Source organism: Gymnoscopelus microlampas (genome assembly GCF_963454915.1).
Source record: "Gymnoscopelus microlampas genome assembly, chromosome: 14".
Taxonomy (NCBI): domain Eukaryota; kingdom Metazoa; phylum Chordata; class Actinopteri; order Myctophiformes; family Myctophidae; genus Gymnoscopelus; species Gymnoscopelus microlampas.
This window is the reverse complement of record NC_139951.1, coordinates 27,997,102-28,021,314: the sequence shown is the minus strand read 5'-3', so window position 1 is coordinate 28,021,314 and position 24,213 is coordinate 27,997,102. Positions and strand designations below refer to the sequence as shown.

Genomic DNA, 24,213 nt, shown 5'->3' with positions numbered 1-24,213 from the left:
GAATTTCTGCTGCACATGCCATTGTCAGGCCATGGATAAAATAAAAAACAAACAACAAAGCAGAGCCAGAAAACTCTCTTTCAATATTGTGAAATGTTTTCGTTTTAAGTTATTAATACCTGATGGATCTTAGTTACACGCCCCCAAGTGAGTATTGGTATGAGAGAAGGCTATTGTACATCCTTTGGAATTTGTGAATGATGGTATCATCTTCGTCTACATAGTAAATCATGTGTTATTATAATTTATATATCAAAACAACCCATTGCATACTCAGCTATTATTATATGTGTCATTTGAGTGACCCAATATTAATTCATAGTAATCAATTCGGTCCTATGCAATAAACGTGTACAATAAACTGACAAGAGATCATCATGGCACATAGATATTTCCCACCCTTGAAAAAATAGTGTCCGTATATAATCGTATTGAGTGGATTAACAGCACACAAAGTGATGTTTCACAAACAAATGGACGACCCTGTGAAAGAATCAGATACAGTGGTTACCCATGCATGAGAACAGTTCCAGAATGGAACCAGGGAGGAAAGCTTTTAACCTAAACAATTCCATCCACTGCCTCCTCAATACGAGGAAAAATAGTTTGAATAGACAATCAAAACCACCGGTGCATCTCAGCCACAGACCCACAATTGTTCTGCACTTTCAGGGACCCACCACGGGTTGTGTACAAACAACCACCCAGTCCTCCTGAGGTCATGTCGGAAAATAAACCCGACCCAGGGAAGCTGTGTTCACTCACCCACACAGTATCGCCCTGGTTCAAATTTACTGCCAAATGTTAAGCACATAAAAATGATCAAAAATCAAAGGCTTCATCCAGCGACACTTAAACAAAACTGTCATGTTGTTTCCTCATATGTCCCCGTGGCAAATTCTCACATAAGCAAAACTACCAGAGGCCTGAAAAACACAAATGTTAAAGAGTACTGTAATGATGTTATTAAATATTGTTGCTAGGACTTCTATGGTGGCCTAGCATCAGTGTACTTAAGATAAAACATTAAAACGCCTAGAGAAGGAAAGAGGAGGCCACAAACACGTACATGCTCGCGTGCACACACGCACGCGCGCACACACACACACACACACACACACACACACACACACACACACACACACAATAGCTCTGGTATGGTTTAGTCATCCAGTCACCACACATCCCACTGAAGATAGTTTTTACTGGGAACCCACCTCATCTGTTTGCCTAGAGATCCATCCATCACTACCTCTGTGCACAATGCACCCCCGGGGCTACTCAGTACTGACACACACCCTGTCAGCTGAGCAAACAGACAAGTGGCATGAGTGTGTGTGTGTGTATGTGTGGGGTGGGGGGGGATTAGTTATTGGCTGCAGGTGTGTCTCAAAAATCTACCTCGCAGATTATCCTAAAAGTTGTAAGTTGTAAGACACTGGAATTCCAATGCCGTTCAATTATAAATACAAGAGAAATTGATTAATTGTTCGTTTTTTGCTTAATGCAATAATGTTTTATTGTGCAAAACAAAGGCAAGAAAATTAGTGGTGTTACAGGAAGCATGTGTGAATAACATGACAGGGCAAGGTTTGGGACGACGAGAACATATGCTGAAACATGACCTCAAAGCGACACTACAGCAGCCAGTAAGCCATGATGTCATCAAGTTGAGCTGAGGGCTACGCGTACCCTTTAAGGCGTCTGTATAAACATTAACGTAGATGTGTGTGTGTGTGTGTGTGTGTGTGTGTGTGTGTGTGTGTGTGTGTGTGTGTGTGTGTGTGTGTGTGTGTGTGTGTGTGTGTGTGTGTGTGTACGTGACGTGTGTGCATGTTTGTGTGCATAGGGGTCGGCCCTCTCAGACCGCAAAGCAATGCGAGACGACTGTAATTACTCGCAAAGCTCCAGTTACCCTTCCAACAATATTTGCTTGTCAGAAGTTATGAGTCATTACCGTCTTTATCTGTCCTAAAATAGTCTTTCTGGAAATTTTAAGCCTGTAAAAATGATTGGATGTCATTACTCCATGAATGTAATATGGAAAACACACATAACCATAATCAAGGTTTTTACTTCTATCAGCTCAACCTAAATAAATAGCATTACATAACCCTGCCTTGACGATATAGGGAACAACATTTTCTCCCAGAGGAAAGGATTTGCAGTGACATAATGCACTGTAGTGTACGGTATTCTGTAGAATCAGAAACATTATGAAAGGACATAATATAATAATGTACCATTATGGCATTATGACATTAACTCGCCGTGACACATCGATTACAGTCTATATATTGTGTGTGTGTGTGTCTGTATACATATATATATATAAATACACACACACACACACACACACACACACACACACACACACACACACACACACACACACACACACACAGAGAGAGAGTAGGCTATATGTATCATATATATACAGAGAGAGAGAGAGAGAGAGAGAGTTGCATAACCATTCCAAATTATACTGTCGGTTCAGAATCCTGCCTACCAGTGACATCATCGGTGTCATTTCAAACAAAATGTCTAACTTTTGAAATAAGTTTATTTATGCAAAAAAGTATTTTATTTCAGAACGCTATAACTTTCCAGTAAGAGAAAAGCTGTTGTTTCCATGACCTTGGAATCCCAATCGATGATGTGATTTGTGATTGTGTCCTATACAGCTGCAGGTCAACATGGCCGCAGCATGCGACAGGTGTCCCTGCAGCTGGAAGCTCTGAGCTCTCAGGTACAGAGGCTGACCAGGGAGAGAGAGGCTCCGCAGCCTGCTGGAGATGACATCAGTCTAATACTGCAGAGGTAGGCACTAACGCACGCACGCACGCACGCAGGCACGCACGCACGCACGGAATGGACAGACGCACGGACGCACGGAACGGACAGACGCACGGACACACAGCATTTCACTCTTACTTCATACTTGTGGTGGGGAATCCAACCCAATGGCGTTAACCCCTTAAACCCCATATGGTTTGGCGGAGGGCTCTACACTAGTGTCTTTTCTGTTATTGTGAAGAAAACTTTGGCTGAAAATAGCATATCGACAAGCGAGGCGCATTGTGAGCTTGTCGATATGCTATTTTCTGCAAAAGCTTTCCCCGCAATACTGATGGTGGCGTTTAAGTGTTTGAAATACAGATGCTTTGTATCTCTGTGTGTGTGTGTGTGTGTGTGTGTGTGTGTGTGTGTGTGTGTGTGTGTGTGTGTGTGTGTGTGTGTGTGTGTGTGTGTGTGTGTGCGCGCGCGCATGCGTGTGTGTGTGTGTGTCACATCAGTCTTAGACAGGACCACAGAGGCATAGTGCGATCAGTAGAGAGGGAACTGAGGAGAATGTCCGAGAAACTAGAGCAGTTCCAGCGTCATCATCCTCAGATTCAAACACCGGAACCGGCACATGATGAACCCAGGACACAAGCAGGTAAGACCAAAGCAGAAATCCCAAATGCACTGAGAATTACCCGACAACCCGTTAAATTCTTTAAAGTGCAAAGATGTTCAGCCATCTGAAAAGCTGATGGCAAAATGTATTATACCTGCCCCCCCCCCCCTTCTTGTTGAAAAAGTAAAACAGAGAGGTCTGGATTAACCACTTTCAACCGGTATCCCTATTTTGGGCGAAAAATCGCGATGCATTAGCTTGTAGATCGCTGCTTTATTTTTGAAAAAGGGCTTAAGTGGTTAATACTTCCATAATTTAGCATTTTGGCATGAGCACTGAACCAAATTCCTCCCCCTCTCCCTGCTGGTTGCAAAGTTCATTACCGGGCCATCTGTGGTGGTCGGTGTGATATACTCCCCTCCCTAGTCAAATGCATGGTTCATGGTCACGCTAGAGGTTAACCACACAGAGAAATTAACAAGCTGTGATGATGGAGGGTGTGAACTGGAGGGGTCGAAGGCCAGTTGAGTGCAGGTGGTTCTGGGGGATGGAGTCCTTGAATGTAGGGTGGGGGGGGTTTAACAGGTCCCACGGAGCCGACGCGGCTCGCCTGACCACGGGGAGGAAAAAGTTTATGTCCCTGCAACGGCCCTCCAGAGAGGTGTCAGATGGGGTTACTCACCCTGGCTGGCACGCGAGGTGGGGGGTGGGGGGGGGGGGTGTTTGACACACACGAGGGGAGGCGAGGACGAGAGGAAGGGCAGAGAAAGGCAGAGAGAGAAAGACAGAGTTTTTGGGAGTGTATGTACTCTACACTGAATAAGGGGATTCATAAAGCACGGGCCACACAGACACCCCGTTCTCGCGTTTGAGCCGACGCACACGTTTTCTAAATCTGAAAGCACTCCTAAATATACACAGACTCCCTCATACACAGAAGCACACACGCACGCACTCACTTGCGCACACACACACACACACACACACACACACACACACACACACACACACACACACACACTCTCCTCTCCCCCGTGAGCACCCCTCACCCTTCTTCCCTCACATTACCTCACACCCATAAACCACGATTGAATTACCCAGGAGTCCTTTCACCAGCTTGTCGACTCGTTCCCCTGTTTTCTCAAACGGAGTGCTCTCTCCCCCCACCTCCTCCCCCCCTCTCTCTCTCTAAGTCTCTCTACAGCATATCACTGTTTTCAGGCCTTCGCACCTTGGCTGTTAATACGAGTTCTCTTGTCTTCTCTCTCTCTCTCTCTCTCTCCCCCTCTCTCTCTTTTACTAGGTTGTTTTACACAGTTAAGAACTGTGTGTTTTGGCAACAGCTAGCATTGTAAAGGAGAATGTTTGGTAGGAGGCAGGTGGGTCAGGTGTGTGTGTGTGTGTGTGTGTGTGTGTGTGTGTGTGTGTGTGTGTGTGTGTGTGTGTGTGTGTGTGTGTGTGTGTGTGTGTGTGTGTGTGTGTGTGTGTGTGCGCGTGTGCATGTGAAAGTTCATTCCAGTTGATTGACATTGGCTGGAGAGGGTGGGGGGGCTTACTGGAAGGGGCCTCTGAGAACACTAGTACCTTTAGTCTCCGGCTTCCTTTATGCATGGCAACACTATACATGGCTGCTATTCACCGTGCACACTTCAGCCAAGAGATTATATATTGCCGTTATTATCCAATGTTGTTCATTACCCGCATTGAGCTAACTTCACAATGTGCTTGTTGTTAGCAAAGCCAGGTTCGTAGGATAATTATGCATTCAAAATGCCCACGTGAAATAAGGTTTTGTGATGGTTGATATCTCATGCAGAAGGCCCCCATGAGGAGTGTGAGGTGCCAATGGATCATGCATATCCTGTCTGCGCTGAGAAGGTGGAGGTGAGAAAGTGAAAATGTACATATAACTAAACTACCTCTGCAGCACCTCATTGCTATATACTGTGCTGGATTGGTTCCCAAACAGTGTGGCGTGCTGTGAGACAAGTTCAGGTGTGCAGTGGGATTTTGTGACAACCACACATTATTATTGCAATAGATATACAACTTTAAAAAAATATATGTTTTTTTGGCACTATATCAGTACTTTGTTCACACTCATTTTAGCCTGACGCTCACTCAGCCTGAATTTTCATTTCATTTCGCCAGAATATTTTTTTAGGACGTGGCTAGCGATTCAGGGACTGAAGCCAGGCTTAAAGGGATAGTTCACCCCAAAAATGTCTTATTTTCTATCAATTATTACACCCCATGAAGCCTTGATTTCATGAAGATTTTTCAAACTGTATACTTTTATACACTATATTTTTTTAAATTGTACTTTTATTTTTAGGCACAAGAGTAATCCAGAAATAGGACAAATGTGAGCTGAGAACATGATTGATTAACAGGAACCACAGAAGGCTTCTGTGGTTGCACTGGAAAGCTCACAGATGTGAATATTTGTAAATGTATAAACACAAAGCATCAGAGTGTTAACAAAGCAAAAAAAACAACAACGTTTTGATCTTTTTACATTTTCTCCCCAATTTAGTGAGTGCCAATTTTCCTCTCCATATTTATAGTGACCTGTCACTGTCAACCCCTACTGTTGGTCTTAGGGTGGGTGTGTAGACAACCACATGTCTCCTCCGATACACATGGAGTCACCGGACATATCTTTTCACTTGACAGTGATGAGTTTCACGTGGGGGGCATAAGGTGTGGAGGAACAATTTCTACTCCCAGCAGACCAGCAGTGATTTTCCGAGAGAAATAAGCAACCAGATCTATGGAAACAAGCAAAAAATAAGCGACTATATAGGCCACATGAGACTAATTGAAAATAGCAGATCTACAAGCTCACAACGCGTCGCAATATTTTCAAGCAACTTTACAGAAAAACAAGCCCAACGTCACTTATAATAAGTGGACAGGGCAACACTGCAGACCAGGGGTCTATTTCACGAAAGCGGAATTAAATAATCCTGGTTTAAAAGGCAAATCCAGGTTTGACAAGCCTGCGCTGTTCAGCCTGGTTTATTCAGTTCCACGAACGGCAAGCCTGGCTGAGAAGGAGCAACTTTGTCGAGCCAGGATCGTTAAACCAGGCTGAATGTGAGTTCACCTATTCCTATAAAAGACCATGAAAGTCGATAGCAGAATCCTTGAACTTGACCAATCATGGAGCCCAAAACCAGAGTGGCGTTCTTCTCTGTGGCTGAACAGCAGCACTGCAGCAGCTCATGGAATCATACAAGGAAGTAAAATGTATCATAAGCAAGAAAGGAAACACGGCCGCAATGAATATCGATCCAGGGACAAAGCGAATTAGCAAATTAAATGCAAAAGTTGTCCAAAAATATGCAACTAATTTATATGCAAGTCCATAAATATATAATTCAGTTAGGCTTAAACATGAGGAGTTTACGGGGGGGCGGGGGTCCACGGGGGTCCCCGTGGTGACCGGGGGTCCACGGGGGTCCCGGGCCACCACGGGGACCCCTGTGGACCCCCGTGGACCCCCGGCCGCCATAAGACAATTTTTTTCCGAGCTTGTAGATCTTCGATTTTCGCATAAGAATTGAATAAGTGTGGAAAAACTCATTGGTTTACGATTGGAGTCATTGGACTAACAGCTATTTCACAAAAACCTGAAGAACAAGGCACTGGATTAATAAAGCTTGGCTGTTAGCCTGGTCCGGACCAGGCTAACTTCACAGCTAAATTGCCATGGTAACTAAGGCAGGATTGCTTCAATTTTCTTTCGTGAAACTGGATCATGGATAAACATATCAAGGTTTACTGGCTAAGTTAATCTGCCGAGCTAACTCAGCTTTCGTGAAACCGATTCCTGGATAATTTAAGCCAGGATAGCCGATTAAACGCGGTTTAAACCCGGTTTATCCCTAATCCAGGTTTCGTGAAATAGACCCCAGGTGCCTGGACCAACGAGTAGCAGTCGCTAGTGCAGCAACAGAGATCGCCCAGCTTCCCACCCATGAACACAATTGTGTTTATTGGAGCGCCTTGCAATGCTGAAAGCACCGTGAAGGAATTGAACCCCATTCTCCATGTTGGTGGGCAGGAGAGAGAAAAAAGAACTACTTTGACAGTAACCCCCATGACAAGAGACACGTTTATGTAAATGTGACGAATGCTAAATAATCGGTCAGATAATGCTAGATAATCAGTCAGATAATGACTGAATTAATCATTTTGGAACTTACACAAAATCACATGATTAAATGAAGAGGATCTATTTCTTCTTTAAAACCTTTTAGTCTTTCCACCTCTGGGTTTTGGAGGAAATGTAAACTAGTTCTGTATGCAGGTGCACATCATGATAGTCTAACCAGCGAATTACATATTTGCAAGTGATGTTTGCAAAGATGGCAAAGATAGCAGACCTATAAGCGCACATCACGTCGCATGAGCTTGTGACCTATTTTCACTATTCGTTGTACAAGAAAGTAAATAGGGCTTAAGTGATTAAAATAAGAAGTCTTGCCTCTTATACTTTGGGATATACCTCCTTCCATTATTTCTTTAGCTGTAACATCATTTCTCTCCCTCTCCATTGGACTGCTGCCAGTTCCTGCGGTCCCACTGGCAGTCAGACCCCTGCTATGCCTTTTACGGGGTGGATGGTAGCACCTGCACCATACTGGCCTACCTCAGCCAAACAGAAGACTTCTGTCCCCCCCGTCCGGGAACAAACCATTTTGCACTGCCATGGCGCCAGAACCTGCACTCCCATGCAGAAAAGGTATATAGATGACAGGCCAATCATTTCATTTTGAATGTCAATAGTGTGTGTGTGTGTGTGTGTGTGTGTGTGTGTGTGTGTGTGTGTGTGTGTGTGTGTGTGTGTGTGTGTGTGTGTGTGTGTGTGTGTGTGTGTGTGTGTGTGTGTGTGTGCGTGCGTGTGCGTGTGTGCGTGTGTGTGTGTGTGTGTGAATATCAAATTATGGCATTTATATATTTTGTTACAGTATGAAATCCACGGCCAAATCAATTTAAAGTCTGGGGGTCCACCTTGACATGAAAACGTTTTAGAACCACTGTATAGCAGCAACGTATGTTTTTCAGAAAACTGTTAGGATTTAGAAGACACTTTTAGATTGGGCCTCCGTTAAGCGTCTCACGTCTGTACCCAGGCCGAGGTGCGGACCAGCCTGACCTCCTTGTACGAGGCAATTAGCAACAACAACAAGGGTCCCGCAGTGACGTTCATCCGTTCCAGAGTGGAGAGGATGTCAGAGCAGTGGATGCGGGCCGCCTTGGATATGAGTCCAAACAGGACCAAGACCACCCCGCCTCAGTTGAAGGTACAACTTATTATAGCAGTGGTTCTCAATGTGGGGTACGGGAACCCCCAGGGGTCCTTGAAGGGGTTCCCCAAGCAAAATAAAAAGTAAAAGTTTGAGAACCAGTGCATTAAAGGATATTGAAGGAGAGGATCACTGCAACAAAATATATACAGTAAAATGCATAGTGTTCATTTAGTAAATGTACAATCCTACCTTTGTAACTCCCTCCACTGGGTCTCCTCCACACACTGTACAGGTGCTGCTCTTCCCCGGGGTCTTGGCTGCAGGGCAGCGCTTCGGGGCCATGGTGGAGAGGGGGGGCCCTCTGGGAGAGCTGGTCCAGTGGGCTGACCTCGGTGCCTGTCTGACCATCCTGGGTCACAATCTGACCATCAGCACTTCGCTACAGCACCTCCGCAGGTAGCACCCAGTGTTGCCAGATCTGCTTATTATAATTTCCCTGCAAGATTTTATTTGAAAATAGCCGATCTACAAGCTCACAACGCGTCGCATCGCGACGCGTTGTGAGCTTGAAGATCTGCTATTTTCAAATAGCTGATGTATATGTGAAAGTGCTCATGTGGCCCATAGTCGCTTCTTTTGGGCTGGTTTTCCTAGACCTGGTTGCTTGTTTCTCTCACAGAATCTGGCAACACTGGTAGCACCTCACCTCGATGTCCTCCTGTCATTAATCAGAATTTCCTTAGCTGGCGTTTCATGGTATAATAAACAGAGCAGAGTTCAATGTTCAATGACCATCTGGAAAGATTGAACGAATCAGGCCTCCTGCACATTTATATTTGAAATGACACTCAATCACTGACCATTTCCAAATGCTCTGTTGAGAAGGGAGTTTGTTTATAAACATGGCAAAAATGCTGCAATGTGGGGCGCTGAATCACATTGTGGTGATCCATTGGCATTGCAACCCCCCCACAATGGCCCCGGTGGCTCACCAAGAAAGAGTGCAAACCACCTCTGCAGATTTGCCTCCCCCACCTATTATAGGGCATAGCAGTGGCGGCCAATTTCTGGTTCCACTCCAAAAAAGCCAATGCATTTTTCCCATAGAGATTTCCAAAAATATTTATAACAATTCATTTAAGCCTAGAATCAAGCCATCCAGGGTCCTGGTGAATCATGACCATAAAACATTTTATTCTGTGAAAAAAGATTTTATAAAATGACAAAACAAAGGCTATTGATTAAATATAGTATATTGTATAATTAAAGGGATAATATTTCACTTTCAAAAAAACTTTTGGTCATTTTATCATCTACTCAGGCCTTTGTGAGCCCCCCAGACAGTTTTAAGTTGCTTGATTCATTATTTAGATATTTGAATTGTTGTGATTGGTTCTTCAGCATGATAGGTGCCGCCCCAGGCAGAGGAAGCTGTCCAATCCAGAGGCCCCTGTCCTTCGACCTCATTTATACCGACTACCATGGCCTCGCCCACCTGCAAGGAGCCATGGGATTGGCCTTCCAGCACTATCAGTACTACTCCTTTTAATTAAATACTTTTCAAATATTTACCTCTAAATATTGTATTCTCTCCATTCTGCCTGTTTGTCTCTCTTGACTGTTAGCAAAATAACTTGAGAATGGATGGCTGGATTGTCTTTAGACCTGGTGGTACCTCATCAGTAGGCTGCCTTGAAGAGATTATTAACTTTTGGGTATAAAAGGTCAATTTCACAAGTGAAAATGACATAATACATCTCATGCGCAAATGGCATATCTTGACAGATGCATAGTGCATGTTTTCTCTTTTTTTAATTAACCCATTAAGACCGGGAATGCATACTGTATCATTTTAGATTTTTAGCTGTAACCATTATTTTATACTTTTGGCTATTCAAAAATAGCAGATAATAGCAGATACTTTGCTTTTTTTGGCAAATGATCCTCCCCGGAATGTGGATGCTGGGGTTCAAATGGCTAAACTTTATTTACGAGGTTAATATCTGGTAAGCAGATATGCTCTTTTGCACCACTGTGGTGATCCATTGGAAACGTAGAATGGCTTCTTCTCACAATCAATCTTTATTCTTCAACTCAACGTAGGTGCCGTTTCCGAATCCTGGACTCGTTCGGCACAGAGCCAGCCTTTAACCTGGGGAGCTACGCACAGAGTCATGGTTACAACACACTGTGGGGCAGCTGGGGTCTGCAGCCTCTGCAGTACATGACCATGTTCCGTAAGCCTGTGTGTGTGTGTCTGTCTGTCTGTCTGTCTGCCTGCCCGCCTGCAGTGGTGGAAAAAGTACAACTCAGATATTTTACTTAAGTAAAAGTAGCAATACCACAATATGAAAATACTCTGTTACAAGTAAACGACCAGTGTTCAAAATATTACTCGAGTAAAAGTACAAAGGTATTGGCATCAAAATAAACTTAAAGTACCAAACGTAAAAGTAATAAAATGTTTGAAAATAGCAGATCTACAAGCTCACAACGCGTCGCGATGCGACACGTTGTGAGCTTGTAGATCTGCTATTTTCAAATAGCCTATGTATAAAATAGGCCTAAAGTGGTTAAAGTAGTTTGCTTTATAATATAATAAGTAACTTTAGTCTTTAAACAATTGTAGTGGAGTAAAAGTACAATATTTGCCTCTGAGATGTAGTGGTGTAGAAGTAAAAGTACTGAAAATTGGAAGTACTCCAGTAAAGTAAAAGTACCTTAAAATTGTACTTAAGTACAGTACTTGAACAAATGTACTTAGTTACTTTACACCACTGTGTCTGTCTGTCTGTCTGTCTGCCTGTCTGTCCAGTGCAACGGGTACATTTTGTGTGACTAATGACGGCATCATAGTAACGCACCTTAAACGTGTACTTCCTACAAGCATGTGTCACTGTGTGTGTCTGTGTGAAACTGCGGCGCTGAACTGATGGTGACTCTACGATGTAAAAGATGACTCATAACACACAGCCGTGGTGCCAGACAGACCGGCACACACACACACACATAGAACCACAACCTACCATGTATACAAGCTTACACGTTTTTTTTTACAAGCTTTTTCTGACCATCACAGGGGCTGATGATGATCCCTCACATACACGGCTCTCTAAGTGTCCTCAGGGTGGGAGGATTAATGGCTGAGGTTAAATAAACTTGGTGCCTAGACAGAGGCTTTCATCCCGACACCTTCTACCAGTCATCTCTCCCACCCTGCTGAGAGACAGAGACAAGCTGGAGCGGCGTGGTCTTAAAGAGGCACTTCTTCATCCCACAGCCTGAGACACACTGTTTATTTGTCCTGCTGAGGGGGAGAGGAGAAGAGGGATGTCTGCCAACCATGATGGGAGAGAGACAGAAAGACAGAGAGAGAAAGAGAGAGAGAGAAAGAGAGAGAGCAGCGGTGGAAAAAGTACTCAAATGTTTTACTTAAGTAAAAGTATCAACACTGCAATGTAGAAGTACTCTGTTACAAGTAAAAGTCCGGAATTCAACATTTACTTGAGTAAAAGTACAAAAGTATTGGTATCAAAATGTACTTAAATAACCAAAAGTAAAAGTACAAAAATGTTTGAAAATAGCAGATCTACAAGCTCGTAGATCTGCTATTTTCAAATAGTCTGGGTATAAGATAGGGCTAAAGTGGTTAATGTATGTTTCATAATGTAATCATTTATATCTGAAAAGTAACTAGTAACTAAAAGTTTTCAAATAATTGTAGTGGAGCCTCTGAGATGTAGTGGAGTAGACGTAAAAGTACTGAAAATTGGAAATACTCCAGTAAAGTGAAAATTCCTCAAAAGTGTACTTAAGTACAGTACTTGAGTAAATGTACTTAGTTACTTTACACCACGGAGAGAGAGAGAGAGGGGGGGGGTCGAGGGGGAAAAAGAAGGAAATTGATGGAAAGAAAAGAAAAGGGCAAGCTTGATGAGAAAGGTCTAGAGGAATGAGAGACATTTGCAAGAGTGTGTGGAGTTGTTTTGAAGAGGGAAAGAAGAGCATCCTTTGAGTGTGATGGATTCCAGTTGAAAGAGAGAGGAGACAGGCGCATAAACAAACAGACGGAGAGACAATCAGGCATAACAACCAAACCGAAACCCAAGACCCATGGAAACAGACACAACAAACTCATTCCTTCGCGTTCTCTCCGCTGAATCCCCCATTGACTGCATGTTTCCATCTCCGACATGTCAGCGCGTCGCTACGCTTCCCTGCTAATCTGACAGATAGGCGCGTTAAGCGGCGCTTTCTAGACAGGTGTTAGAGACGAGCGGGGACAAATGGGGCCGTTAGGCAGCAGCGGAGGAAATCCTTCACAGCCGCGAGGGCCCGTATGAGAGGAGACTTATTTGGCAGGGTCTTTTAAACAAGCACGACTGAGAAAGGAGAGGAGAGGATGGGGCGGAGATGGAGGGAAGAGTTATTTTTGACGCATGTACGCAAACACACACACGCGCACACACACACACACACACACACACAGCAGCACCTATATGAATACTCCCAAACGCACCGCCACCGGTGTTCCCACTCATAAGCACGCTTGTGTGCACCCGCAGACACTTGCTGACACATTCCAGTACATGTGTTAAATAAATACTCATCTCTCACACCTTTTCTCCATAGTGTCAGAGGCCAGAGAGGAGGCGGGGGGTGGGGGGGGCGTCAGGTTTAACCACCTATCTAAACAGTCAAGACACAAGACCCCATAACTACAGTGCTGCACTTCCATCAGCGACTGATCCCAGAGCACCTGGGTTCCTTTTTGACACAAGCTTACAGAAACTTCCAGAATGTTTTTTTCATATACTGTATTATATGTCAGTTGCCAGCGTTCCTGCTCCTGGGTATCAATGCTATACCTGTCCAAAAGTCCTTCTCTTCTTGTTTTTAAAATAATATGACCACATAGGTGTTTTCCATCACAGATTCTGTGTTTCCAACAGGATGTCTCATACACAGTGTCCACAGAGAAGAACTGTCATGGTTGACATAAAGCACAGTAATTGCTGGTCCCTCTTGCTAATGATAGATGTTAGTGGGAGAACTTGACAGTGAATGTGGACGTTCACACACTTATCAAATAAACACATTGGCGCACGTTTTCATCACCGCTAGAGATACTGTATGGTACAGAGTGGAAACGGGCGGAGAGGCAGGTTTGTGGTCATTCCTTCCAAAACAGACACCCTCTCTAGGGTTCTTCTTTGGAGAATACAGGTGTAGATGAAGTTCACCAAAACAAACATTTGTCTGGGTTTCCTTTCCTATTACAGAATTGGCAGTATTTTGTGGGAACATTTCTAAAATGGCCTGGTCTTCCATACTACGGTACATGCACAAATAGAAATACAAAGGACTGAATCGTGGCTGACTTCTCTCTGTGTTCCATTGCCTGCAGCCCATACTCCTGATAACTCTTTCCTGGGATTTGTGAGCGAGGACGCGATAAAGGAGGAGGTGAACAAGGAACAGCTGGAACGTAAAGACAACAGGAAGGAGAACATAGCAGTTGTCTATGGCAAACAGGACTACATGTGGCAGGTAATGGTCAACCTATAAGCAGTATCCCCCAAATCGACAAATATACTTCCGTTTTAGGACTAATTTTGGGGCTCATGAGACAGGATTCACATTCACATTCTCATGTTAAATGTAATAATGCAATGTATTGTATTACCTAACCCGGCAGTTCAGCCTTTCTTTGTTTTGCCAAAGCAAATGAGAAACAATCATTTATTTCTCTCTCTCTGCATGCATGCATGCTGGTGTGTTTGTCTACCAGGGTAAGGCTGAATATGTGCAAGTCATTAGTGAGGCGTTGGAGACCCATGCCACAGTGTATCAGCCTCCAGGACATCCAGCCATGCTGCCCAGCTCTGTGATAAACCACGGCCTGCTGACCCAGGAACAGTTCTTACAGCTGCTCCAGAGAGCCAAGGTCAGATGATGTGAACTCATCCCAGACCTTAGTTATGAATGGGATATCACTCTGAATCGGAGAGGGGCACCAGAAGAAGTTTTCAAATAATTGTAGTGGAGTAAAAGTACAATATTTGCCTCTGAGATGTAGAAGTAAAAGTATTGGAAATTGGAAATACTCAAGTAAAGTACAAATACCTCAGAATTAAGTACAGTACTTGAGTAAATGTACTTAGTTACTTTCCACCACAGCTATAATTTAACTACTGTATATATTGTCTGTAACTCTGTATTGCTTCCCTCTCAGGTTGTTGTAACTTAATGGGTTACAGTTAATTTGCATGATTGATTTAATTGCTGCTAAATTCATAAAGTACTATTTACAGTTAAAAGCAGAGTTAAAAGGGAAATATTTCATTTAATACAGTTTATTGATGTTGTTTATTGAGAAACATTGTTTGACAGTGAATTGTCACCTTTCTATTTTGTATACCTAACGAAGGGTTAAGTAAAAACTGCATGTCCCACAAGGCTTAGCGGTGAACCGGATGTTATTAGATACCGGGTCAGTGTTGTTGTGCCAGTTCTATTGAGCAATACTAGCTGCGTGGATCGAATGAATGAAAAGCTAAGCTAACCAGTCTAAAGAGCGTTGTTTTGTACCACTTGTATCCATCCTTTTTTTCCTATATAAAGTACCAACTTTAACTCCATATTTTCGACGTCCTGTCCAATACTTGACCGTAGTTATTCTACATTTTTTGGTGCCGAAACCCGGGATTATGAGCGAGAGGGAACTCGCAGCAGCAGCTGCAGCCGCTGCTAAAAAGACAGAAGAGGAACGTAGGACAGATATGGAAAGAATGAGAAGAAAACGGGGTACAATCCGAGGTAGTACTACACGTCTTTTGAACCAGATAGACGGAGAAATAACGAAGCCAGATCCGGACATTGAGAACTTGAACACTTTATTGGACATGTTGTCCGCGAAGGAGGACAGTCTATTTGAGCTGGACAATGGAATTGAACAGCTAACCGCGTTGGATGACTTGGAGAACGAGATTGAAACAACGGAGGATTACAAGCAACGTGTCATCTCGTATAAGAGCCGCGCTCAGCGCATGGTGAAGAAAATGGCGGATCAAAGCCAGCAGCTCCAAGCACCAACGCAGCAAAGGGTGAGCGACGCTAACTCAGCTAACTCATTAGCACACAGACAGTCTGTGAAGCTACCGAAGTTGATCATTGATAAATACAATGGAGATGTCAGTAGATGGCAGGAGTTTTGGAGCCAGTATGAGACTGCTATTCACACGAATGATGCACTGTGCAAACGTGAGAAGTTTACCTACCTGAAAACGTATCTCACAGGACCAGCTGCAAAGGCAGTAGCAGGACTGATGCTTTCTGATGCTAATTATGACAGTGCTATCACGTTACTGCAAAGCAGATTTGGAAGGAAAGATCTGGTTATCAGTGCTCACATGACAAGGCTGCTGAATCTAACTCCTGTGAAGAAATCCTCTGATGTGCATGCATTAAGGCAGCTATATGATGAATGTGAGATTCAAATTAGGAGTTTGGAGTCACTGGGTGTAGTGTCAGACACATATGGGAGCCTACTATGCCCAATTTTAATGAAGATGATTCCAGATGACATAGCTCTTGAATATAGCCGTCAGAGGGGAAATGATGATGAATGGAAGGTTGATGAAATTGTCAAATTCCTACAGAAGGAGGTTCAGAGCAGGGAAAGAGCACTGCAAATGACAACGTCATACACCCAGAAAGAACAGAAACCAGAAAGCAAACCATGGAAGCAGTCATGCTCATTCAATGACACTAAAAACAGACCCAGCATGCAATCTGCTGCTGCACTGCACACAGCCAGCCAGAAGACACACAACTGTTTATTCTGTGACAGTGCAGAACACAAATCTGAAAATTGCCCCAATAACAGCATTCCAGAACGCAAAGAAAAGATCAAGAAAATGGGAAGATGTTTTGTGTGTCTGGGACAGAAACACATTGCAAAGTCATGCAAAGTGAAGGATGCTTCATGTGAAAAATGTGGAAGGAGGCATCACATTGCTGTGTGCACCGGTGAGAAAAGTGAGGTGCAGCCCCCCACTGTGACAGGAGAGGCTGTTGTGTCCTCAGTCATTCCTCACTCAGCAAAGATGAAACCAGATGGACAGAACACTGTGCTGCTACAAACTGCTAAGGCATGGGTGACAGGCCCATTAGGCAGAAAAATAGCTCGCTGCTTACTCGATGGAGGGAGTCAGAGAAGCTTCATCCATGAAAACCTTGTGAAGAGCCTGAAATTACCAGTAATAAGACAAGAGACACTCACTCTTCACACGTTTGGCTCCTCTGTTCCCACAATGTCACAACGCAACACAGTGAGAGTCATCTTGGAGAATGTCTGGGACAACCAGCAGAGAATTGAAATTGAGGCCATAGAAACCCCACAGGTGTGCTCAGCTGTGATGAAAGTTCCTGGTGACCAGATTCAACATGAGCTCAAGAAAAAGGGACTACAACTAGCAGACTTCCCAGGTAATGATGATGATCCTGAGCTCTCTGTCCTGATAGGAGCAGACTACTACTGGCAAATAGTCTCAGGAAGGGTGGAGAGACTGACAGAGACATTAGTTGCACTGGAGAGCACATTCGGATGGTCTGTGCAGGGACCAGTGTCCATGTCAAGTGTCGCAGAGGCAACCTGCATGTTCATTCCACTTGAAGAGGACACGCTTGTCTCCAAGCAACTACGTGCATTCTGGGAAATTGAGTCTCTGGGTATCACAAGTGAAAACACACAGAACCCAGCAGAAGAAGAGGCTCTGCAGATGTTCGAGAGAACAACAACTTTCAAAGAAGGACGATACCATGTGGAGTTGCCATGGAAACCAGAAAGAGCAGAGCTCCAAGACAACTACAGAGTTGCTAAAAAACGATTTGAAGGTCTGAAGAGAAGACTAAAGAAAGATGTCACATTCTACAGCAGATACAATGAAGTAGTGGAGGACTATCTACAGCAGAACATTGCAGAGGATGTGCCAGAAGACAACGCAAGTGAAGACCATGTGAAATACTACTTACTTCACCACGCAGTACTCAGAGAAGACAAAGTGACCACAAAACTGAGAGTGGTGTTTGATGCGTCGTCTCATGAAGATGGCCGCCCATCCCTCAATGACTGTCTGCTCACAGGACCAAACCTGAATCCAGATCTCCTCAGTGTCCTCATAAAATTCAGAAAACATGAAATAGCCTTCATGGCTGACATAAAGAAGGCTTTCCTGCAGATCTCCATAGTGGAGAGAGACAGAGATGCAGTGAGATTCCTGTGGCTCACAGGCCCACCAAGTGGAGAAGAGGATGGAGAGCTGCGTGTGCTGCGGATGACCAGAGTGGTGTTTGGGGCCTCCCCAAGTCCATTCCTACTCGCAGCTACAATCAGAAAGCACCTGAAACAATATGAAACAGAACAACCACAGGTTGTAGAGACATTAAGAGAGTCACTTTACGTGGATGATTTCATTGCTAGCTCACACAGTGTTGAAGAGGCCTACCATGTGACAACCACTGCTAAACAAATACTGTCAACAGCAGGCATGGACCTCTGCAAGTGGATGACCAACTCTCATGAGCTGGAGAAGAAATGGGAGGAGGGCACAACAAACCACACACTGGCACCAGAGACACACGGAGCAGTGCTCAAAGTGTTAGGCCTAGTGTGGAGACCAGAAACTGATGACTTCACCTTTGACCTCAGACCGCTATTGAACATACTAAAGGAAAAGAAGAACACCAAGAGAAGTGTTCTGCAGTCAGCTGCACGCATCTATGACCCACTCGGGTTCCTGACACCTTTCACAATCAGAATTAAGTGCATGTTTCAAGAAATGTGGGAGAGAGGACTCTCCTGGGATGAAGAGCTACCACCTGACCTGACACGAGAATGGCAACAGTGGTGTTCAGAACTACCCCAGCTACACCAGCTCGCCATACCAAGGTGGTATCGAACAGACATGCAACCAGAAAACAAACATGCCCTGACACTACATGTGTTCTGCGACGCAAGTGAAAGAGCCTACAGTGCGGCAGCCTACCTGCAAGGTGAATCACCAGACGGAGAACCTACAATGAGCCTAGTCGCATCCAAATCCAGGGTGGCCCCTCTCAAGAAAATGACACTGCCACGCCTGGAGCTCATGGGAGCTGTGATTGGAGCGAGACTAGCCAACAACTTAATGACTACTCTAAAACTGGAACCAAAACAGATAAGAATGTGGACAGACTCTATGATTACACTGCATTGGATTTGCAGCTCAGCTCAGAAGTGGAAACAGTTTGTCGCAAACAGAGTGACAGAGATCCAGTCACTGACCAACCCTGAGACATGGTCACACATCGCAGGGAAGATAAATCCAGCTGACCTCCCCACAAGAGGACAAAGTGTTGAAAGCCTGATACAGAACCAGCTATGGTGGAACGGGCCCAGCGTTCTGACATCACCTGATCAGTCAGAGGAGACTGAAAATGACAATGTTCCAGACAAGGTGAATGCAGAACTAAAGTCCAGTCAACAGATCACTGTACAGCTCGCTGCAAATGACACAGACCCCACTGAACCAGTGTTAGAATTGGAACGATACAGCAAGCTGAAAAGAGTCCTCAGAGTGACAGCCTGGATAAAGAGATTCATAGTCAATACTCAAACAAAACCAAAGAAAAGAGGAGAACTGACTGCGGACGAGCTCTTCGAGGCAGAAAAGTACTGGATAAAGACAACACAGCAACAGAGTTTCAGCCAGGAGATCAAACAACTGAAGGCAGAAAAAAGCCTGAACAATGACTGCAAGATCAAAGAACTCAAACCTTTCCTGGATGAACACGAGCTGCTCAGTGTGGGAGGAAGGCTGCAGCAGTCTGATTTCACATTCAGAGAGCAGCACCCATGGATTATGCCCAATAAACACAGATATTCAGAACTGTTGATACAGTCATGTCATGAAAAAGTGATGCACTCAGGAGTGAGAGACACTCTCGTTCAAGTGAGAGAGAGATACTGGATCCTACGTGCCAGGCAGCTAGTCAAGAGGACTGTGACAAGCTGCACAGTTTGCAAAAGATTCAAGGCAAAAGCCGGAAAACAGATCACTGCGCCCTTGCCCAAAGACAGAATAACTGAATCCCCACCATTCGAAGTCACAGGTGTGGATTTTGCAGGGCCGCTTTATGTGAAGGCAGATGATTCTGTGAAGAAGTCATACATCGCGCTATTCACCTGTGCTGTAACCAGAGCAGTACACCTGGAACTGGTCTCAGATCAGTCAACAGAGACATTCCTGTTAGCGCTGAAAAGATTCATATCAAGAAGAGGATTATGCAAAATAATCTATTCAGACAATGCTAGAACATTCAAGAGAGCTGATCAGGACCTGAAAGAGCTGTGGAAAGCTATCAAAGAACCCCAGCTGTTAGAGTTCTTCTCAGAACGAGGCATCACCTGGAAGTTCATCGCAGAGCGAGCAGCCTGGTGGGGCGGATTCTGGGAGAGACTCGTCCGATCAGTAAAAACATGCCTGAAGAAAGTTCTTGGGAGAGCTTCACTCAACTTTGAAGAGATGTGCACAGTACTGACAGAGGTGGAGGCTATCATAAACTCTAGGCCTCTGACATTTGTGCACAACGAAGTGGATGAGCCACAGCCACTGACCCCAGCCCACTTTCTGGTGGGAAAACGACTGACCTCTCTGCCACCAAAGCCCTTCCCTGCTGACACACAGCACCCAACTGCCAACAAGGCAGAGATCACAAGAAGATGGAAGTATAGGCAGAGACTCACAACCAGCTTCTGGAGCGCCTGGCGTAAGGATTACCTGCTGGACTTGAAGTCAGCACACCGCTGTGACACACCGACGCCCACCCCACTGAAAGTGGGTGACGTTGTACTCATTGGAGAAGATAACACCCCCAGACAAACCTGGAAACTGGGAAGAATCACAGAACTGTTTACAGGCCGAGATGGACTTGTCAGGTCGTGCATAGTCCGCACTCCCTCAGGGACTTTGCTAAGAAGACCTATTCAGTTACTGTACTGTCTTGAGATATAATGAACAATAATTCATGGGGGGAGGATGTTGTAACTTAATGGGTTACAGTTAATTTGCATGATTGATTTAATTGCTGCTAAATTCATAAAGTACTATTTACAGTTAAAAGCAGAGTTAAAAGGGAAATATTTCATTTAATACAGTTTATTGATGTTGTTTATTGAGAAACATTGTTTGACAGTGAATTGTCACCTTTCTATTTTGTATACCTAACGAAGGGTTAAGTAAAAACTGCATGTCCCACAAGGCTTAGCGGTGAACCGGATGTTATTAGATACCGGGTCAGTGTTGTTGTGCCAGTTCTATTGAGCAATACTAGCTGCGTGGATCGAATGAATGAAAAGCTAAGCTAACCAGTCTAAAGAGCGTTGTTTTGTACCACTTGTATCCATCCTTTTTTTCCTATATAAAGTACCAACTTTAACTCCATATTTTCGACGTCCTGTCCAATACTTGACCGTAGTTATTCTACACAGGTGTTTGTAGGCCTTGGGTTCCCCTATGAGGGTCCGGCTCCCCTGGAGGCCATAGCGCTGGGCTGCGTCTTCATTCAGCCGCACTTCAATCCACCGCGATCCGCAGACAACAGTGATTTTTACAAAGGCAAACCCACCACGAGACAGGTACTTCTTTAGATGGAATGTTGGAATTTGTACAGTATCTATATTTTAGAGTTAAAATCTTACCATCTTGGACTTCATTTCAATTTAAAAACAAATAGGAATGGCTGTATATCTCTTCTCTGTGTGTCCGTACTGTAGATCTCCTCCCAGCATCCCTATGCAGAGGACTTCATTGGTAAACCCTACGTGTGGACAGTGGACATGACCAATAAGACTGAAGTACAGGAGGCAGTCAAGGCTATTCTAAAAGCAGAGGTACTTCCCAGAACTCACATGCATGCTAACACCATTAACCCAGGCATCCCATTGTTCATTTTTGTGTAATCTCTTTTAATTGTTTTTAAAAAATAGCAAAAATAGTTTAGCTATTATCATTAAGGTACTGTATATAAGTGTATACGGCTTAAATGTTTAATTAGCCTACCACACAAACACATCCGTGAGTACGCGCACACACACATTCTCTGCTAAAAACAGATGAAGCTGTGTGTTTTTACAGGTAAAGCCATTCACCCCTCGAGAGTTTACATGTGATGGAATGCTGGAGAGAGTTCACGCCTACATCACTTACCAGGTAAAATGCAGCACAATGCAACGGCAACATTAAACCAATAACAAAATAATAATACACCTGTCAACAATTTGTTGAACGTTCATACAAGAGTATACACTAACCCCTTACCATTACCATTTTCATTCTGTACTTCCACCCAGAACTTCTGCAGTGCGTCTTCTCCCACCTGGCCACCTGAGGGCGCCCTGAGGGCACACCTGGGCCCCCTGGGTCAGTCGTGTGTGAGCGTGTGTCGGCGCTCCTCTTTAGTGTGTGATGCTGCTCTCTTTCACCACCTCAACAGCCCCGATGCCTTCGTCAGGTGAGAGAACTGCAGACTATCCAGAAGACCATGTGGTCAGTCACCAGTCCTGGTTCTCGAGATGCCCTAGTTTTCTGATGGGACCAACTAGGCATAGAACACCACATGAATTCAATTAACTATCTGGTAGGCTAGAAAACCGGCAGTAATAGGACATCTCAAAGACAAGGGTTGGTGTCCTCTAAAGTAGGTATAAATATAGGCTAGTACATGTGTGACTGTGAGTACATGGTGATCCAGTAGCCTACATGGGTGGGAAATGACCGGGTTCTAAACATACAGAGTATGCAGTATCACTTGCTATGAAGCCCGTGTCTATAATGCATTATAAACATACTAATCTGCTTATGACACTGTATGAATGTAGTTACTAGAAACACTGCAGCCTACTCTGGGCCATGCAAGTCGGGAATGATTCGAGATCAACACCTACTATAATCGAATCCACTCGGCCTTAATTAGGGGTCATCTCATAATAATGTTGCATGTACACTCCTCCAGTCTTCAAACTTTTTGTTCAGCCCCAAAACATACACTACTATAGGTGGCGCAGTGGTTAGCGCCACTGTTGCCTCACAGCAAGAAGGTCCTGGGTTTGGACCCCAGCAGGTGGCCTTTCTGTGTAGAGTTTCCATGTACTCCCCTATGTTTGCATTGGGTTTCCTCCAACGCCAAAAGTCATGCAGGCTACTAAACAAGAGAAAAGGCACGCACACCGCCTCTATAAAGTGCCAGGTGCAGGACAGAAGTAAAAATCAAACACAAATAGAGTCCGCACACTGAAACGCTGCACTGTGGTTGCACACTAGTTAGGATGGGTGAAATGCAGAAGAAGAAGAAATAAGATAAAATGTTCCCCAAGGGGATAATAAAGTATAACAACAACTTAACTAAACTTCATCAAATTCCTGCTGTTTTTCCTTGTATAGACTGGGGCTGGGTTGCTCCAACATGGAGCAGGAAGTCAACCACCTGTTTCCTGCCTACAGCCCCTGGGGGCGCCGCTGTGGCCTGCAACAAGAGCGGCTGCTATTCAGCTGCGCTGGCTCTGACGCTGCGCTCCGCAGGCTGTGTCCCTGCAGAGCACATCTACCTGGACAGGTGGCACTGTGTCCTGACTGTGTCTAGGAAAAAGCTAAATGTGAGGACTCATGTGCAGCGGGAATAAAGTTGGTAAATATAAAGCACCAAAGAAGAGCCATGTGTAGGCAAAGACTCCAACTGCACCAAAGAAGAGGCTTGTTTGCACGAGGATAACTCACAGCCCTGCCCGTTCTGCTGAAAGCTTAAACAATGTGTAGTCAGTCACATTTAAGCTCATGAAAACAAGTCAACCTATACAACCTTCACTGCCACAGATTTCCAAAATGAGGCTCCGACGACCCCTGGTCATCTCTCTTTATGGATAGAATATAAGCATGAATATAATTTCTTAAAAACACAGGACAACGCTCATTACAAAAACAATATCTATCTGCTGTTTATTACAGACTATTTCTGAACCCATTTGAGAATATGTATGCCAAAAGTATCACTTGCAATAGCAGCAGGTAGGCAGGTGGCGGAGATGTATTGGTTTTGTCAGGGGCTAATGTGTTTTGGCAAAACCATCCTCCCGCCATTCTTATCTTAATCCATTAAGCTTTATGTCTACAGTCAACCTGCTCAAATTTCAGGACGTGCAAACCGACTTGGAGATTTGGCTTCTCCTCTTAATCTGATCGGCCAAAAGGAACTTTCCATGGGGATTTTGACAGAGGATGCCTTTAAAATGAAAATGAAAGCCATTATGAGGAACCAAAAACTCATATCCTTACTTGAAATATCAAAAGTTGAAGACCTGATTCAGATCTGATGCTACATTGCATCTAAATGTGAATTCTCTAAATATGATCCATCCTTCTCTAGCAACCTTTCCTTGACTCCTTGGGCGAAATCAAATAGATCAAAGAAAGGACACATTGCAAAGAAAGAAAAATCATTAACAATTCAAATGGTACT

At 44.3% G+C, this 24,213-nt stretch overlaps 1 protein-coding gene across 1 annotated transcript in view; it reads left to right on the top strand.

Moving 5' to 3' along the window:
• The window catches only part of LOC311060151 (alpha-1,6-mannosylglycoprotein 6-beta-N-acetylglucosaminyltransferase B-like), a gene marked incomplete at both ends in the record, with an annotated part of 28,414 nt that extends 5,074 nt beyond the window's left edge, over positions 1–23,340 (top strand). The window contains 15 exons of the mRNA XM_084078280.1: positions 2,685–2,820; positions 3,297–3,439; positions 5,217–5,284; positions 7,977–8,150; positions 8,542–8,712; positions 8,951–9,114; positions 10,060–10,191; positions 10,762–10,895; positions 14,066–14,208; positions 14,450–14,605; positions 21,191–21,337; positions 21,476–21,592; positions 21,837–21,911; positions 22,052–22,212; positions 23,142–23,340. Of these exons, the coding sequence (XP_083934406.1) occupies positions 2,685–2,820; positions 3,297–3,439; positions 5,217–5,284; positions 7,977–8,150; positions 8,542–8,712; positions 8,951–9,114; positions 10,060–10,191; positions 10,762–10,895; positions 14,066–14,208; positions 14,450–14,605; positions 21,191–21,337; positions 21,476–21,592; positions 21,837–21,911; positions 22,052–22,212; positions 23,142–23,340 (2,120 nt within the window). The remainder of the gene's footprint in view (positions 1–2,684; positions 2,821–3,296; positions 3,440–5,216; positions 5,285–7,976; positions 8,151–8,541; positions 8,713–8,950; positions 9,115–10,059; positions 10,192–10,761; positions 10,896–14,065; positions 14,209–14,449; positions 14,606–21,190; positions 21,338–21,475; positions 21,593–21,836; positions 21,912–22,051; positions 22,213–23,141) is intronic.
• Between the last annotated feature and the right edge of the window lie 873 nt (positions 23,341–24,213).